At 43.0% G+C, this 18,855-nt stretch overlaps 2 protein-coding genes across 6 annotated transcripts in view; both read left to right on the top strand.

Moving 5' to 3' along the window:
• Positions 1-3,406: 3,406 nt before the first annotated feature.
• On the top strand, positions 3,407-12,844 carry LOC100746815 (purine nucleoside phosphorylase-like). Of its 4 annotated transcripts, none has more exons than XM_003488999.4 (6): positions 3,407-3,733; positions 7,828-7,922; positions 8,007-8,215; positions 8,494-8,669; positions 9,609-9,799; positions 9,901-12,844. In XM_003488999.4, the coding sequence occupies exons 1-6, from the start codon at positions 3,621-3,623 to the stop codon at positions 10,122-10,124; spliced, it is 1,008 nt and encodes a 335-aa protein (XP_003489047.1). In that variant the 5' UTR covers positions 3,407-3,620; the 3' UTR covers positions 10,125-12,844. The 4 variants fall into 4 exon arrangements, with proteins under 4 accessions (XP_003489047.1, XP_012240504.1, XP_033176304.1 ...); XM_012385081.3 differs by having other exon boundaries at positions 8,037-8,215; positions 9,901-10,242; XM_033320413.1 differs by lacking the exon at positions 3,407-3,733 and adding an exon at positions 6,148-7,276 and having other exon boundaries at positions 8,037-8,215; positions 9,901-10,242.
• A 1,299-nt stretch (positions 12,845-14,143) lies between these two features.
• Positions 14,144-18,855, top strand: part of LOC100746694 (beta-1-syntrophin) — a 360,690-nt gene continuing 355,978 nt past the window's right edge. The window contains exon 1 of one of the 2 annotated variants that reach the window (XM_012385063.3): positions 14,144-15,282. In XM_012385063.3, coding sequence (XP_012240486.1) covers positions 15,259-15,282 — 24 coding nt within the window. In that variant the 5' untranslated portion in view covers positions 14,144-15,258. Of the gene's footprint in view, positions 15,423-18,855 lie in introns of both variants that reach the window. The other variant, XM_024367201.2, reaches the window with a different exon arrangement.

Below are 18,855 nucleotides of genomic sequence, written 5' to 3'. Positions count from 1 at the left end.
AAGAAAAGCGATTACTGTGATTCATTGTAACCCGGATTACAATACATCCGCTATCAGTTTTCGTCGATGTGCGATTTAAACTGATCCGAGATTAAAATTCGCCGGCAATAGTCGACGATGATAATTCGTTGAAAACGTAAAGATTCGCGAGACGTAGGTTCGTTATCTATTTCCGGTTAGTAAGCACCTGTGCTCAGGCTTGATTCATTAACTGTTGCGCTTCGAACGACGCTTAAAAGCAAACAGGATTCGTGTCCACGGTGAGCGCGTTAATTACGTGATTCTGTTTAGTTTATTTGATACGGATCCGATTCGATTATAATATCGCGTGCAAACAAATTAAAATTCGGCAAATTGTTCAGGCAGTTTGTATATGCGCGTCGCTCAATCGCAGCTTGAATGTCGGCGTATCGGCATTTTGAATTCTCGATCTTTTTATTCTTTCATCTTTTCCCTTTCCCCTTTCTCCTTTCTTTAGTTTCACCTCGACTACGATTAGAAAAGTTTTACGACACTGAAAATCTGCCCCTGGCGTGCCGAAAATTTGTTTGCGGCCAAAAGGCCGACGTTCTTTGTGGACGATCAGCGAAATTATGCATTACTCGTTGCATCGTAAAGTAGCTTCCGACTCACGGGGGAGAAAACCGGTGAAAACTGAATTTACAGTCTATTCGAGGCCACGTTGTCTGCGTCTATTTTGACCCCTGTTACACTCTCCATGTTGGAGCGATAATTTGCAAGTTGCGGCTCGATTTACCGTTTTCGATTCGCCGGCGCTGTCGCGTGTATTTTTCATTTTGTACGTTGCTCGATTTTTCGTTTTGATACGTCGCTGAATATACGACGTAAATAACACGACATAAATAAAAAAACGACGATCTTTATTGTTTAGTATTAACCAGTGAAGCTTGAACTTCCAAACTTACTGGATTTTAGCTTCATAGTTTTAAACCGAAGATCCGTGGCAGTATTAATTTTTATATCTTTAAATTCCAACACCCATTAACAACACAATAATTCCTAGCAAGGACTCAGTCAAATACCTGGGCATGAGCCTGGACAGGAGGCTAATTTGGAAAAATCATATCACAGACAAAACAAAGCAACTTAAGGACAAACTCAAGAAATTCTATTGGCCCACTGGCCGACGCTCCAACCTAAGCACACAGAACGAAATTAGACTCTACAAGACCGTAATAAAACCTGTCTGGACCTATGGAATCCAACTATGGGGAATAGCAAGTAACTCCCACATTGAAATACTTCAACGCTTCCAATCGAAAAGATCCCTAATTGATGCACCTTGGTATGTAACCAATGAAACAATACACCGCGACCTCAGGATACCCACAGTCAAAGAGGAAATAGCAAAATATAGCGACAGATATAGCAAAAGAGTCAACGAACACCGAAACCCCCTAATCACTGGACTACTTGATACGACGGACCAGATTCGCAGGCTGAAGAGGCACTACCCGCTAGACCTAAACGCCAGATTCAATTAGTTATTTAGTTAGTCATAATTAAATAATATTTACTTATTTATAATACTTACTTATAAATTATATTTAGCTATAATAAGTATTATAATAATAACTTATTATAAATAATCAGCCATGTCACTGTGCCACGCCAGAAAAATTACTGAAAATTCTCAACGCCAGAATTGATTGTAATTTTAATAAATAAATAAAAGAAAAAAAAAATTTCAACACAATTCTGATATCCGAACTTTCTCGTGTATATGTGTAATAGGAACATTTTTTGTTTCATCGACTATCTGTCGCGTATTATTGATGTATACAACAAGTCTAAATACGTAACATAATCATATTGTGTAAGAATAACTTTATCGCCGGCACAGAATTACAATTTTGAAATTAAATTGCTCAATGAATTAGAAGTAACTTGCATTGCGCAACTGTTAGAATGTACTTTCGTTTTTTTGTTCGTGATCGTCGAAGATCAATCACGATAAGATAGTTGCTTTGCAACGATTTGTCCTAGATGTTGTTGATCATCGGTATATACGAACAAGATATTTGAATACGTAAAAATGGCATTTATCGCTGCTGTAAATTACCGATCGTTTTTTAATTCGCTCGATTAAATTCTCTTTACTTCGATACTCACGTAATCCTAGCATAATCACATTATGCGCGGAAAGTTCCAAAGTAAATGACGCGACAGTGAGTTTTCGTTTTTTATTCGAACGATACGCTTAAGTCGCCAATTGGTACAAGAGCAACGACTAATATCGAACGCTAGAGAGTTTCTCAAAAAACGAGACCGCGTGTAACTCGAGGAGGATCGTTAATTTTTGGCCGGATCGTGTACGAGGCCCGAGTATCGGCCATAATTGGCTCATTATATGGGGCACTAGGAGCCAGCCAAAATTCGTGCCCTCGCAAATTGGAGCACGTGTCATCGTTGATGCGTAAATCTGCCACTAGATTCCTCGATACGACGCGGTCAAGTGGGAAACGCGACTGCATCGTAATTAATATTCGGATGAATTCGAGATGCACACGAGCAACAGTTTGGTCGTACGCTTGTATCGCGTTTCTCCTTCGAAAATGTTATTGCATCGTTGATTGTTGGTCGAATGTTTTCATTGAGATTTACCTTCGGCTTAAATTATCACGAGACTTGCCTTCACAAATCGAACTTATCCACCTGTTTCTGTCCACAACGCGGTGATTAAGCGCTTCGAAGAAAGTTATCGAATATCTGATTGAGAGATAGGAACGATACAAATCCGATGAGATTGTCGGAGATCATTTTGTAGAAAGATGGAAGAATGGTTCGAGTTGCATGGACAGAAGCAGAAAAAGAAATTACGGCATGGTTTGCGAACGAAAACCTGTAATACGTCTTCGCAGGGTATCATTTATCGAGAGAAAATCAACTGGTCGGTCATTACTCGAACAAGGTGTACGAGTTTCACGAGGACATTGGTGGATAGTGTTGCAATCGAAGAACGGTTCTTCAGCGACCTTAATCGATCATCGAGACGTGGAAAGATCGTATCGGTCATCGAAGTCACCGCGATATCGGAGAATCGGTGAAGTTTGTTTGCACTCGCTAAAGGACTTTATTGTTTTCTTCTGAAACGAGATAAATATTATTTGTTCGCACAGGAAAAATGCACTTGTTGCTCGTAGGACGAGAAGTGTCATTGTTCTCGCTATTATTCCTGGTATAAACCGTAACGTGGCGGAGCGGCATGGAGAAAATTAGATCACTTAATTCTTTATCGCTTAAAAAGTTATCGTCGCGTGCCCCTTCCTCCCAACGACTTTCCGACCAACTCGATCTTCGTGAGGAGTGGAGGAAGCGTGAGTAACCGTCCGAAACGATTGGCCAGTTCGGCGAAGCACGAGATTTTTCAACCATACTCCGGGTATCTGTATAAAACAGCAGCGACCAGAGACGCTATAGTCACTAGTCAGACTTTCGTCAAACAACGTATACGCGTTTTATCGTTTATTCATCGAATTTTCCTCTGACTGGTTCTGTTCTTGTTTCTCTTGCCTTTCTCGTCCGTGCTCTACCAAGGTGACGGCGGGTTTTTTATCAACTTGGATAGACTGGTAGATTCGATCGGGACATAAGGCACAATGCCTTTCGCGAATAACGACGCTGTCAATGGGCACAATCATTACTCGCAGGTGAAACGTCCCACGGACGATGAATTTTTATACACGGCGGTCAAGCATCATCGGCACAACACGTAAGTCGTTCGTTTCTTATTGGTGAGAACAAAGTGGAGTATGGCTGTCAATCTATTGAACCTATGCGTCTCATATTTCAAATAAAGCTATTGTTATCGATTACATTCGTCCAGTTCGAATCTCATCGACAGAGGCTAGTTACGGTGATTGCAAGAAATTCGCGAAAATATATTCGAATGGTCTATTTATGGTTAATCGCTTCTCACATCAAAAAATTTGTCAAAATTGCTGCGGATGGCTACCCGAAACGGTTGTTGCACAACTTTCGGTTAATCAACAATGCGAAATCGTTAGCTACATGTATATTACAATGAGAGTGCGTATGAAATTTCCAAGTGTAACTAATTTCCCAGGACTTGTTCTCATCCTTCTTCCCTCTTATTTACATGGGAGTTCACTTTCATACGATATTAGCATACCTTCGTATTGCAGTCGGCCATTTAATTCCCAAGATAGACGGCCTGGAATTATTTCGCACAGGACGATGTTTAACACGTGTCGTGATTTGTAAGTATATCAGGGACAGGGCGACAACGTGACCGTGAACTTTGCAGTCACGTGCACCACGACTTCTGCAACGAAGCGTATCTGAACCGGTGGAACGTCGTTCAAAACGTTGGAATTTTCTTCTTTTCGCTCCTTTCTCTGCGTTATATCCTAACGAAAGGGAAAAGGTGTTCTCTAGCGATATCCAGCTGCAGGAATTCAGGTGTCAGCGTTAGTTAGGGGAGAGAAACTTGTCAGCAGTCTATTCGTACACGTTCGAGATACGTCAGACGTAGACGACAGCTTCCTGCAAATTCGCGTATTCTGAAATGTCCAATTAGAAGTTTCGAGCGTTCATACTTTGATTTTGTTTATTTAATCGAGCAAACAGGAAGCTCGCGCGAAACTCACAAGCTGCGCTTGGGACGAACGCAAACAGGAATTAAACGTAATGGCGCGATGAGGTTGACATTTCGGTAAATAGCGTTGGGAAACCTAGAGAGGGAAAATGAGATGGCGAGGGAGGGGGTCGACTTGACCCTTTCACTCGTTGTCACTTTGTGTTTGTCAACATTCGTTCTGATCGTCGCGTTTATTAGAATTCATTACGATCGTTTGTATTATTGAGACCACTCGTGATGCTCCGCAATTGGTCGCGAGGTTATTTTAATTTGATCGAAGTCCGAAGATCGGTGGATCGACGAATTGTAGCCATTTCTCGTCGAATGACCAGTATCCGCGAAGTGGCGTAGAAACTACACGCCGAATCAAATATGCAGACAGATTTGTAATTTAGTTGCAGCTCCCCTTTTTCGTTCGGTGCTCGATTCTTTTTTCGCGTCGCGTCCTCTACTCGTTTCCATCAGATATGAATTTTTATCCGGTACATTTAATATTTATCAATGTATTTCGCCCCGTTTTTTATTTAGATTACTCCGTTCTTTATCCGTCTCCTCGTCAGTCGCTTCAATTTCGACCTATAGATTCGACTAGAGTCGAGCTACCTGAAAAATCAACGAACTTCCGTTTCACTTCGCACAAATTAACGAATTATAAGTAGAACTGTAGCGGCCCGTAGGAAAAGTTTCAGGTTGAAACGGAAAATTGAAAACCGGGAGATCTATGATATTGTGCCTTGGAACACTAACGGTGTTTTGAGTTACAAGGTCCAGAAGTGTTACGTCGCGTAACACTCTACCTAGACTAGGCCACACACCGCGGGCAAGATAGCAACCAGATGTCTTCGGATACTTACTGCGTACCCTCCATAAATCTCAGGAATCTCCTAGTCGAGGTCTTTCGAACCGAACAAACATCTATTTTCCGACTCATTTCGAAAGACCATTGTCTACTATGGCTTGACAAGTTAGTTTTTCTTACGTATGATGCAACTTTCCTCCCACTAACCACTTTCTCTCGAGGGCGGCTAAGACCCTTCCTAGTCCACCAACCTTCGTTTAACCAATTATCAACGAAGCCTATTTCCCTCACTCTCTTAGCCAAAATCATCACCAACAAATCCGACGGTCCCGTGCGCTAGACACACCCATCCTTAGCTTTCCTCCGCCACAGCATCGTCTCCGAACAGCACTGATTTTACATCCTTCGAACAGTCAACATCCTTTGACCGGGAATACACCCGTAGATCAGTCACTCACTCGTCTTATACATACGCACCAGCGTAACTGTCTTCTTTACAAGTTGTTAGAATAAACGGTGATACATAACTTACTATACAGTGTTACATTCATTGAACCACCTCTGTTATCTTAACCGAAGCAGGGGAACGACTATTTCGCGGCGTCGATTAACCGGATCGTAGCGAGAATTTACGCCTCTCGCTGACGCGTTTTCCTAGCGACCGCGTCTCTCCGCAAACGATCGTAACAAGAAGCAAAAGAACTGTCGTTCTTATGGTAACGTTCGTTGATATAAATGTAGGAATATTATTATCCTTTCTTCGATTAGTATAGCAGCAGTGACGATTAAAACCGGCATACACTATCTTTGTATTTGCATTTGTATTTATTTTAATACATCTGACTATTATTGTACAAAGTCCATTCGTTTCTTTGACAAACAAGCTTACACGTTATACACTTGAGAATTTATTTTTTCATATTTTTCTATCGAAAGTTCGTGATTTCATCGTGATGTGTGGCTTCGCTTACGATTGATCGACAAATCCGAGACTCAGCCATCTCTTACGAACGAAGCAGTCCGAACGATGGCACCGTGAGCCTCGATCGAATCCAAAGAAGTAACACACCCTAAGCCAAGTTCTGAGTACGGCGTGCATTCATAATCGAGATTAGAGCGACTGATATTGTATGCAAAATTGCGGTGGCGTCATTGAATCCTCGTCATGACCCGGGGCTATGTGCATTCACGTCGTTATAATAATCGTCCATCTCACATTTGCCATTCATAACGGACCACCGTACAATCTCGTTTTACGATGGAGCATCCACGAATGCGGTTAGTTTAATGACGTTTGGTGTACTCGCGGCTATATCGAAGCTTTTCCACGGGCACCCGGCGAAACTGCGAAGCAATTCTCAAATTCGCGGTTGAATACGATTGTATTGGGAACGGTGCGGGGAGGGAGGAGGGGCAGTATGCATATTCAAGGCGTATTCAACGCGTTATAATTCGATGTCCCCTTACGGCGATGCGTACACGTACACGACAACTCGATAGCGGCAGCTCTCGTCTTACGTCCGCGTCCTTCTTTCCAATTACCGAGTTTTCGGACGGCGAGGGGAACGAAATGAAAATCTCTGGAAGGTTCGCGATAATCCAAGGGACGAAAAATGGGTGGCGATTACAATCTTATCCTGGAGACTCGTTTCGCTTCGAAACGTTCCACTCGCGAGGTTGTCAGGAACAGGGTAGAATGAGAATCTTCGCTTTGAGCTTTCGCGGATATTGCGACGCGGAACGACGAAAAATAAAGGAAGGAAAAAAGAAACAAGGAGAAGATGCGAAAGAAATATGGGAAAAAGGAAGGAACAGGGGCCGCCGAGTGCGGAGACATTAAAATTCACAGTGGGATTGTAAGTAATTTTCGATCGTGTCACGTGTAGCATTATGCTGGAGGCGCATTTATTCGGTCGAATGCCATGGAAATTCTGCGTGTGCATCTGTGCGTAGAGGCTGTTCGCGAGCGCATTTTGCATTCGCGCACGCGTGAATGCATACACGGGCTAGATGAGTTGTGCACGGGACGCGCATACACACTCGTAAACATGTTACGCGGCCGCTCGCGTATTTCGATGCATGATTTGTAATACCCTGGAAGCCTACATTCAGCTTAAATCCGGCGCTATTTGAGCCTGTTAGCAGTTTAACAGGTAACTGCACCGTTTTGTGATAGTTTCCACGGTGAAATTATGTCGGCCGGCTGCGAACGACCCCAGTTCCTCTTGTACTCGCTCAACTCATCCCGATTATTTCTGGACGTTTCTATTATTTTCACGAGTTTATTCAACCTCGTGTGAAATATTCGAATCATGGCAAACCGTTTTTCTACTGTGAAAATATTAACTTACGAATCCAGCTAAAACGAACAGGATCCGATTAATTAATTCGCTTTCTATGTATGCAGATATACGTACGAAGCTTTGCAAGAATCAGCGCAGTATCTGTTAGACCGTGTCAAAATCAGGCCAAAGATCGGCATCATATGCGGTTCTGGAATAGGTTAGTATGACTTTTCAAACGCTTTAGTGTCTTCGGTTGTCGCAGCGTATTTTCCCAGTCAATGTTTTGTCTATTCCTAAACAGGATCAACTGAACAAAACGAGTTGTGTCCAGGTTCCCTGGCAGAATCCCTCGAGAACAAGCAGTGCTTTCCATACGAAGAAATCCCACATTTTCCTGTCTCCACGGTCAAGGGTCACCAAGGACAGATGGTGTTCGGTTATCTGAAGGGTGTGCCGATCATGTGCATGCAAGGGAGATTTCATTATTACGAGGGTTATCCACTCTGGAAGGTAACGTTTCTTTGGGTATTTCTTTCTTTTCCATACGAACTTAACATTGCTCGAAAACAAAACTTATTCGATACGATCGATGACATTTAGTATAGACATGTATATATATGTAATATATATGAGAAGAGTAATTTTCGTATCTCTGATTAAATTTGTAGACATCGCGATTCGACGATACGACGTGTTCCATTCGAGATTTACGTTTAATGACATCTTACGTTCTCTGATTATCTGGAACGCCTAATGCTTATTATTTTTCCTCTCCTTTTCACGTGCAGTGCGCTATGCCAGTAAGAGTTATGAAGCTCGTAGGCGTGACTCATCTGATCGCGACGAACGCCGCGGGAGGTCTAAATCCCACATACAAGGTTGGCGACATTATGATGGTGAAGGATCACGTGAACATGATGGGTTTTGCTGGGAATAATCCTCTTCAAGGGCCAAACGACGACAGGTACTTTCCCTCGTTCTTCTCCTCGTCAACGCGTCGCGCTATGAAACGCGTCACATTACTCCATTTGGTGTTACTACATGCTCCTACGCTTCCTTATCTGCCGTTGCTGCTGCTTATCTTTTTCCTTTACGTAAAATTCTCGCGTGACCGTAAAGTTCTCGATGCCCCAGAAATTAGCGACAGTAGGAATTTTTTTTGATTTTATCGACGGGAGGAAAAAATGAAAGAAAAAGGAGATAAAATGAGAGACAGAGAGGGATGATAGATGAAAATGGAGGAGCCAGGGGAAGAATAAGGAAAAAATACTGGTTGAAAAGCGGACTAGTGAGATTCACGGCGTGAACGGCAATGAATTCGAATCCGCTTGCAGGCGACAAAGGCTTTCGGGCTCGTTTCCGGAAGGAAAGTCGTCGACGGCGCTCGCAGATTGCGGACCGTTCGACGACTCGATTCTTCGAGTGCTTGCCCCGGGGGTAAAAGGGAGGGAAACGGGTGGCCGTGCGAGATCGTTGAGGTCGTCGAAGGAATAAAATTAATCTATTTCATCGGAACAACCCCTTGAATCGGATTGATGAACTATTTACCCGACGACACAAAGAATCTGATTGACGTATTTACCTAAGGATCTTTCTCGATTTTTCTGCCTAACCTTCCCATCTTCTTTTCTTTGCTTTTCACCCTATCCGCTTTCGCGTCTCGTTCAGGCTCAGCCAAGTTTTCGTTAACTTTCCATCCCGCGAAACTTGAGATTCTTTCATCGTAGATACTTTCCTTTCCCTTTTTTCCCTTGTTACAGCAACCTCTGGTATTAATGAAACTCATCGAACATGCTCGCCAGTTTTTCGCGCTTGCCCGCACTTCTCTAACGATTACCCTCTTCTCGACGATACAAAAACCCCTTCTGTCTTCTCATCCCGACGATGCATCTTCGTGTTTCAGATTTGGGCCGAGGTTCCCGCCGATGAACAAAGCTTACAACGCTTTTCTCTTAGAAATCGGCGAGCAGGTAGCGGATGAAATGGGTATAAAAGACATCGTGCACAGAGGCGTGTACACGTGTCTCGGAGGACCAAATTTCGAGACCGTGGCTGAATTGAGAATGTTAAGGATGATCGGTGTCGACGCAGTAGGTCAGTGGTCGAAAGTTTTTATACTCCAATTTTCCATAGACTCTCTGTCGGCAAATTATTCTGCCGCGCATAGTATATCGACGATTCTATTTTATTTCCAGGCATGTCTACGGTTCATGAAGTGATCACTGCCAGGCACTGCGACTTGATCGTCTTTGCTTTCAGTTTGATCACGAATCAATGCAGCACCGATTATGAGAATCACGAAGAAGCGAATCACGAAGAAGTGATGGACGTAGGGAAAGCGAGGCAATCATTGCTGCAGGACTACGTGTCGCGCATCGTGTTGCGTCTACGGGACATATTGGGCCTAGAAACGAAATGATTCGTGTAATTTATATTTCCACCGGCCGCCTTTTAGTTTATGCTAATCGTGTTCGTCAATTCGTGCTTCGACGAAAAACGACGGCGAAAAAGAACGTCTCGACGCGCACGATTTTTACGCGAAACGCTGTCAGAACGATTCTTTCTATCGACAATCCGACATTAGAGGAGTAAAAAAATTTGCGAGCGTAAAGAAACGTGTGTTAGGTACGTAGAAATTAGTAGGCATCGCCTTATGAGTGCCACGAGGAGAATATTGAAGCATTCTTTTTTTATACTGCTCGTTAAACTTCTACTTGCCTGAATATATTCCAGATGAAAAGAGAGTTCGGTTGTTTGTATCGAGCCGCGTGATGTCAACAGCTTGTGACGATTAGTTATGTGTATAGAAGCATTGGACAAAGGTTTTAGTCATAGAACGAACGATCGATTAGATTTTCCTTCCCGTTTTCTCAACGCAACATCGCGAATCGACGATAAACAGTGGGTAAACAAGATCGAATTAAATGAAATCAGTATTCAGCAGTATTTCACCGAGTGAACAAGCGCCCATTTATCTACGAAGAATCAACTTATCAGAGTACCGTTGAAAAGGATTTGCGTTTAACTGCGTTCTCTTTAATTATACTTTCGTCTCAGCAGTCAAAGGATAAGCATATCTATGTATACGCGCGTATTGAAAATCTGCTTGAATTAGAGAACCACGGGTCGCTTGGCAGTCGTGCGTCTCTGATCTCGATTGATTCGTTACACGTCTTGAGAGAGCTTCTTTTGCTTTAAAAAGAGGGAACGGTTTAAGGGTTGGGAAGGTCGGTAGATGCTACCTCCTCCCCGCCGCGACAGCCTCGTCGATTTTCCTCCCTCGCTTCGTTACCTTCATCTCGTTTCCGTGCTTTTCCATCGCTAATGCATCGGTGTTCGGCTTCGATAAATCTCGAGCGGCGAAGACCATACTGCCGCGGCCCTTTTCCTCTCTTCGTTTTCCGCCATAGTTGCTCCATTCGTATTACCTTCTACGATGAAATTATGACACGACGTCGCACGGTGGAAAAAGTCACGGGGTTCGAAGATTCAGTCTCTCTGATCGTCTCCAGAATTGGAAAGTATTTGTCTCTCGCCGAGACGAACTGGAAGAGTATTTTCGTCGCGTAGTTAACGCATCGAATATTTATATCCTTTTGAAAAATGTCTCCCTTTTTTTTTATGACGAGGAAAGGGAAAAAGATTATTATTCGATCTTGCGAGCGCTTATGTCGCCATGGCGAAATAAAATCACGTCACTCCCGCGATTTAATAAAAAGCACGCGACCAGGCCGGGAAATGTTTACGCGTTTATTTCGTGATTTTATTGAAAGCTTGTTTAATAACTGCGCATCGAGGTGGAACACTGTCTGACATACATTTAGCGGAATTAATATGCACGCGTATGGAACGTACGAATCGAATAATTTTCTAGACTGTTCTTGTGCAATTTCGATCGCTGATTTTCCACTAAACATGTAATATTGCAACGATGCTTCAGGGGAGAAGGGAAAATTGCAATTATACGTCTCAAAGCTGGATACGAAACGTGAGGAGAAGCAATCGAAGATACAGCGATGGAGATCTCTCTTTTTGCTTTCCGCTCGCTCTTGTAACACGTAACTTTGACAAATACACCAGGTTTCTCTGAACTATACCTGTTGGATAATTAAACTTTCCCCTTTCGCTCCAATCGAACGTTTCGCTTAACGAACCGGTTCGGTCGATTTGTTCTCCGCTTTCGTGTGTCCAATATGACAATAAACTAATAAAAGAAGTATTCGTCGACGTACTCGAATGTTCGCGCTCCGATTCCTGGTATCCATAATTTAACTCGGCTGCACTTGGATTTTGTTTGACAAGCGTCACCAATATACACGAATTCTCTCGCAACGACGACCTTCGCTCGTATTAAATTAATCGTACAACACCTAGTGCGAAGGTAACTAAAATCGACGATGACGAATCCCGAGGTAGCTGCCTTGAATTGGATTTTAAACGGCAAATCCACGCTGGCAACGGCACGTGCCATCTTTCGGAATAGGATACTTTCTGAATGTCTGTACGAGACCGCTGCATCTTCTCCGATTTGAAAGGGATACACTCGGGCCTGTTCCGTATGGTATTCAAGGGTAGGAACGAAGGCGTACGGGGCTTCGTCTGGCCGTATATTTCCACGTTGGAATAGAAACTGTACGAGGGATCAGTTATTGATATTTCTGAAACGGCAGATAAAACTTTTCCCTCTGTCTAGCAAGCCTGTCGTATATCTTTCGTTTACCGATCCGCCTTTGGAGAACAGCAATACCATAATCGAGATAGGGGATGATGTATTTCAGCCTTAACTTTCGCGTCATTCCAGCCGGCGATAATGTTAAAAAAAGAAGTTAACAAACGAAGGGAGCAACGTAAGAGGGTGTTTGCACGGCTAACGCTTAGAGGGATATAACGCTGAATGAAATTCAGAGCAGAGACGCCTTGATTATTTCACAGAATAAGATTGATAAGGTAATCCCGTTTTGTATCTTTATAAGTTCTTCCCTTTTCACCGTCTTTGCTTTCTTGCTGCCTGATTCCTCTATAAAACGAGACGTATAATGCGATTGTACTGTAATATCACGAGCGAACAAAAACCCCGTACTTTCTATGAATTAAAATGTAAAAGGCAAAGAGAAGGAATAAATGATACACTGTTAACGACGCATCCGTGTTCCTTTTTAGCAGTTCGTTTCATTAGATACAAAGTAAAACTGGATATCGCGGTGCAATAACGTGCGCGGGCTACCCATTCTTTCTCTTTTCGCGCGATATTAATTTATCTTTGAGGAAATCGATGGAAATAAGCGGAAATGAGAATAATCAAGGGAATACTAAAAATATCTAGATATACTAGCCCTCGGGCTATCATATTGCAAGGTGTTAAATTAAAGCATTTAAATCATGGCACGAACTGATGCAGTGATATCTGGTTGCATTTAGTATTCTATCTTTATCGATAGAGATTGGATCGGGATCGGAAGTTTCTTTAATTTTAAATGAATTCTCGAGTTCTCATCTTCTGCAGTTTCTGTCAATTTGCTTGCAATTATTCTAATTAAATAGCAATCAGTATAATTCAACGGTAATTCATTATTAGTATTCTTAATTTCGAAGAGAATAGATAATTTAATAATTGCAACGATCAGAGGACGTCATATGTGCAGATCAAGAGCAAAGAGTTTTTGAACGCTGTTTTCTTTCGCAAAAATGAAAAGATTCGCTAGAAAGCAACAGGAGGGCATCGAAAGCAACTTTGACAGTAACAAAAGTTACGCAGAATTTTAAGAACAAAAGTAAAAACAATGTAAGGATACAGTAAAAAAAAATTCTACCAACAAAAAGCAGTAGAAGAACAGCGAAGAAGAAAGAGCAATAAAAGACGCGATGGCGTACAAGATAAGAAGTTATATGTATATAAAAAGTAGCGAACAAAAAGAGAAATATGTGTAATTGAAACGATTAGTCTTGTGACCTTTCGATGATTAAAATTTGAAGACCATTAATTACTCGTGTCCTCGTTCATTCGTCTAAATGGCTGAAACGCGTTGAAATTCGTTACATTGCTCGAAAGCTATTTTACTCAACTCATCTTGGTATAAAAAACACTCGTTAAATATTTTATATACGAAGTCATACGTTTATAGACGAAAAAATTAAATTTTTAAGTGTAAATCAATATTCTACTAGCTAATATAAATTCATATAAATTATCATATAATTATTGGAACAATACTATTTACTTATATCGCTGTTATTCTTTAAACTTTTATTCGTATTTCGATTATGCATGCCTACATTAGTACTTACGTTTATATAAATAATTACATTACGTAGAATATGTGTCGATAAAGATGAACGCTGCGGACGTTCGACGTTTGGAAATTTTCCCGCCGGTGGCGCTGAAATCGTATTCACCCCCCTTTCGTCGCTTTCTATAGGTTCGAATGGCTGGACGAACCGCTAGTCGAGTTAGTACGACTCGTGACGTCGCGGTAGTTGGCTGTTCGTTTCTTAGTGTTCGCGATATCGTCTCGTCGGCGATGTGACCGGTTTTGAAAGTGACGTGCGATTTTTCGTACACATTATTACGCGTTTCGAAGCGGTCGATGGTTTACTGGTACGACGATAATTTCAAGTTCGTTAATGTAAACGCGGGGAACGCGAGATACGTCCTTGCTAGAAAATTTTGGCGTCACGTTCCCCTCGCGAGGATTCCATCACCCACTTACACGACCGGCTGTAGCTCTCGAAAGGATCTTCCGGAATACATCGCCGTTCGTTCTTTTGTTCGTTCGATATCCGTCGATGTCGTTGCAACATCTTAAGTGCAACGACGATTCTCGTGGATCTTTGGTTACGCGTTCGGAGTGCGGGAACGATATTACGAAGCGACATTCGAACACGTTCGGTTGTCTCAATTATTCGTGCTTCTAGTTGGATGGTCAGTGTTTAACGGCGTGTCAAGCGACCGGCTAATTAATTGCTCGTTGTACGATCGGAGCGACTGACATTCGTCCCGAACGTTTAGGCAGGAGGCGTTGCTGTTACATAGGCACCTAAAAAAACGGCATTACGGCCTGAAGTTGACGCATTGGCGATCGCGCGCGCGCGCGCCTGATCGGTTACTCCAGTGTAAAAGAATTTACGTCGTTAGGTCGAATTACAAACGCGAGTCCTGCGGCGAAAGTGAGCAACGGGTTGAGTGTACTAGTCCATGAGAGTGGATCGCAAATAGGGAACAGAAACGCGGAGGCGTGTTCTCTCGACGAGAGTCTCACGGAATCGGAGTGCTTCCAATCGAGGACGAAAGAAAGAAGGCCGGTGAAACATGTCGAGGCTGCTGAAAGGCGAACCGACGGGCGGTTATATCATTGACTCTATCGTGGATCGTCGAATGTATTAACCGGCCGCAAATGACGCGCATCGTGGCGTGAACGAAGAGAAGAAAGAGACGGTGGCGGAGGACGAGCACACTGGACACGTTTCGGATTTAAACGGGGGAACAGTTTTCTGATCTAGCCAAAGAAAGAAAAGCAGGCCAGGCGTCGTGCCTCCCACTGCCTACCGGAAGTCATATGCCCATACACACGCGGAAAACGGTAAATCATCGTAGAAGCCATCGGCTATAACGAGCGTACACGTTTATTTTGCATTGGACCGAAGCACGCCTGCCCCCTTCACCTCTGTCTGTTTTGTTTTGCTTGGTTCGCCTACCGTCATTGTTTCGCCTTTATTTGAGGTATGTAAGGAACAAACAAAAATAAACATTTCTTTGCCTGTGACTCGTATAAAGCATACGTCGCTCGTTGTCCATTTTTACTCTTCTATTAGTATATGAAAATAGTGTTCGTTAATTCTCCACATCAATGTCAGGGTTTCAATGATTTACCTGTTCTATTACGCGTATATTTTTAACGATGACATAGGAACGCGAATCGAACGAATTTTTCGACGTTTCGGCTCGTATCAATCGATGCGCTCCGTTCTATGGAGATACGAGCGTCGTTACGTCGTTAAAATTTTTTTTATTTGACGTATGCGTTATACCTCGTTTCTAGATCGCTGCTTTTTATATAATATGTATAAAATAAGATAGAAATCGATGTTCACGAGCGGAGAGATCAAAGCGAGGAAAAAAATTGGGCGCGCTGGGCGGTCGGTATTCCGCTCGTATTCTCGCTCTGATAAGTTTCGAGCGTGAAGCGTAAAAAGTTCGACGCACAAAGTGTAAAGCTTTAAAACGGCATGGTGTAAGCGTTACCATACGATTTTCAATTTCTCTCGTTCCCCAACTTGCTCCTTGAGAGATTCACTATTCCGCATTCTCGGGATTCTTGCAACTCCAATTTCAACTACAGCCCTGCGGTGTTTTCCTGATCCGTTAGAAACATGCCTGAATCACGTACGGTATCCCATTCAACTTCATCGCCTTATTTTCCCGCTACCATCTTAAAGGGTCACGTGACCGTAGAAACAGGACATTAGATGGCGTTTATTTTTCGCGGTATTTCGCCGCCCTCCATATTTCTCACAGTCTTTCTCAATTCTCGGTCGTATGTGCCGTTTCCGTGAAATTTTGCGTGTTCGTGCGATAATTCGTTATTTATACATTGTATTCTGCTAGGTTTAAGTTAGTATGACGGTCACCGAGTATTTCTTGCAAGCGACATGTGGCAGTTTTGCATATTCGTGCGAGAATTGATTGTTAATTCTTCGAATTAGATTTGACTATATACTATGACCACCGCGGACTTCTCCTAAGCAACACGTACTATGTAACGTTTTGAAATTTGATTATTTACAAAACATGTAAAAATATGTGATAACGTCTGAAATATAAATTTCGATAAAACAAAATTGCCAAACATATCAAGTACATATTATCTGTTCTTATCGTTAGCGAAGAATATACTTTATGCAGAAAGGACAGTTCTTTCCGATTCGTCGGCAATGTGTTAAGTGATCACGTGACAGCGGGAGTAAAACATTAGATGGCGTTCTTTTTGCGGCATTTCAACGCCTTCGTGTTTTTCAGTCTTTTTCAAGCTTCGGTCGTTTGTGCCATTTCCGCGAAATTTCGCGTGCTCGTGCAAGAATTCGAACTCATTAACGAAGGAATGATCGCGTGAGCACGAGGCTGTAAAACGAAGAACCAGCGGATCCACGTCGTCGTGTAATACAATACACTACACGATTACGAATTATTGGACAAAGGGTATACCGGTCGATGGTGGAGTATCGACGTTGTGCTGCAGGTACGAAATGATCTGGAACTCGGAGCGATGTGTATTTCCTCCCCTCGTTTCTCGTGTGCGACGGCTGTTTTCTTTTTCCTGTTCCCCACCTCTCACCTTGCTCTCTCGTTCTCCTTCTGTCCATCCTTCTTCCCCTTTCCGCCTCTTGTTCTCTCTTTCGGGCCATAAACAACCGGTGCTCGACGTTTGCCGAGGTTATTGGTTTTTGCGAGGGGCACGACAGTGCCGTATACATGCGTCTGCGGGACCCGGCTTCACAGACGAGACGCTGTACTTTCTATCTCTCTCTCTCTATCTCTTTTCTCCTTTGTTTTTGTTTCCTGTATCTTTCTAACGTTCACGATCATCCCCCTTATATCCCTGCTTAGCCTATGTGCATGCATTACACAGGCGATTCCGTACATAGATAGGCGAATACAAAGAGAGACGTAAGTACACGGCGCGTGTTCACGTGGGCAGCGGTAAAATTCGCACGAGACTAATTCCCAGAGACAAACACTTTAATTATAACGCTGCCGTGCGCGTATACCTAAGTACGCGCTGCACGATCACGATATCGACGCTTTTATTAAACACGAGCACCTTCGACGATGCGAACGCTATTATCGGATTACCGGCGGAGCGTGCCGTGCGTACGGTCGAATTTCACATAACCAAGTACAACATACGTATGACCTATCGTGCTTTTTAGTAAAGTCATTTTTTCCTTCATTCAGATAGGTATTTACTTTTTTCCGATAGACAGCTTCTATACCTTTTTTCTCCGTTGAAAAAGCGGAAACTGTTTCCTTGTGTCATTAGGCACGAAAAGGTTAGGTATGAAGAAAAGATATTAACGAAGGCTCCGCAATGGTATAGGTTAGAATCTACTGAAATGTAGAATAGAATCGAAGAGTCACGATATTTACGAGCACACTCGCAACACATTCGGGATTAATGGAAACGTATTTTGGCGCGTCACGGTGTCATCTATTTCGTCAATATTATATCCGTGTAAGAGTACTATTGCGTGTTAGTACATATAACCTTTGGATACTGTGCCAAGAGTATTACGTATTGTACGTCGTTCCTTATACTAACCTGACTGAGGCCAATACACATATATGGACGGATGTATATGGAGATGGACTATTGACTCTCGTAGGCGTATTTGGTTACAGTGTTCTCCGGTGAATGTTCACAAATGTAAGATTGTGTTTCTGAGATCACTGTAACCCAGATACCGTACCGAATCAACAAGTATCGTGTTGTCGATTTGTAATGCGGATCGTTGATGGAAGGAGGGACGCGGGGGAGTTAGAGCGATCGGAGGAAATTCCACGCGATGGAATGGAATTAAGAATTGCAAGTATTCCGTGTTTAGCGAGCACGAAATATCGTAGCTACAGTGAGACGTCTTGCGTTAAACGCTGCACGCGATAACCAGCGATAAAAACCGATTTTAAAAAAGTAACAAACGTCCGTAGATAAATTGGATGACTAGTGGACAACGAAACGAAAGGTTTGGAATGTTCGTCGATTTTACCGTGACCGTCGAAGGGTTAATTCAATTATACTGACCGGCACGAACATCGAGCCCTCTCGTTTCCTCCCCATTTTTCCATTTTCTTTCGTTGCAACGCCGTTGTTGCGTGTACAACCGTGTCAATTTTTTTCTGCTGCTGTTACATCCGCCCCCATACATCTATCGGGTACACGACAGGGACGCACGTGCACCAAAGCCAAAAAAACATTGGCTGCACTTTCTGCATCGTCGTCTCGTTGATCCGTACGCGTCACGTAGGTGGCCAGGGTATACGTATACCTACATATCCTGGTACTGAATTTCGGGAATAATGGCGGTACCGCGTCACGCCGTCGATTCATTTTTACCCAATTTCACGCACCGGTACACCACGACCCACCGCCCGGTCGCAC

Source organism: Bombus impatiens, unplaced genomic scaffold, assembly GCF_000188095.3.
Source record: "Bombus impatiens unplaced genomic scaffold, BIMP_2.2 scf_0317, whole genome shotgun sequence".
Lineage (NCBI taxonomy): Eukaryota > Metazoa > Arthropoda > Insecta > Hymenoptera > Apidae > Bombus > Bombus impatiens.
This window is presented reverse-complemented; position numbering and strand designations above follow the sequence as displayed.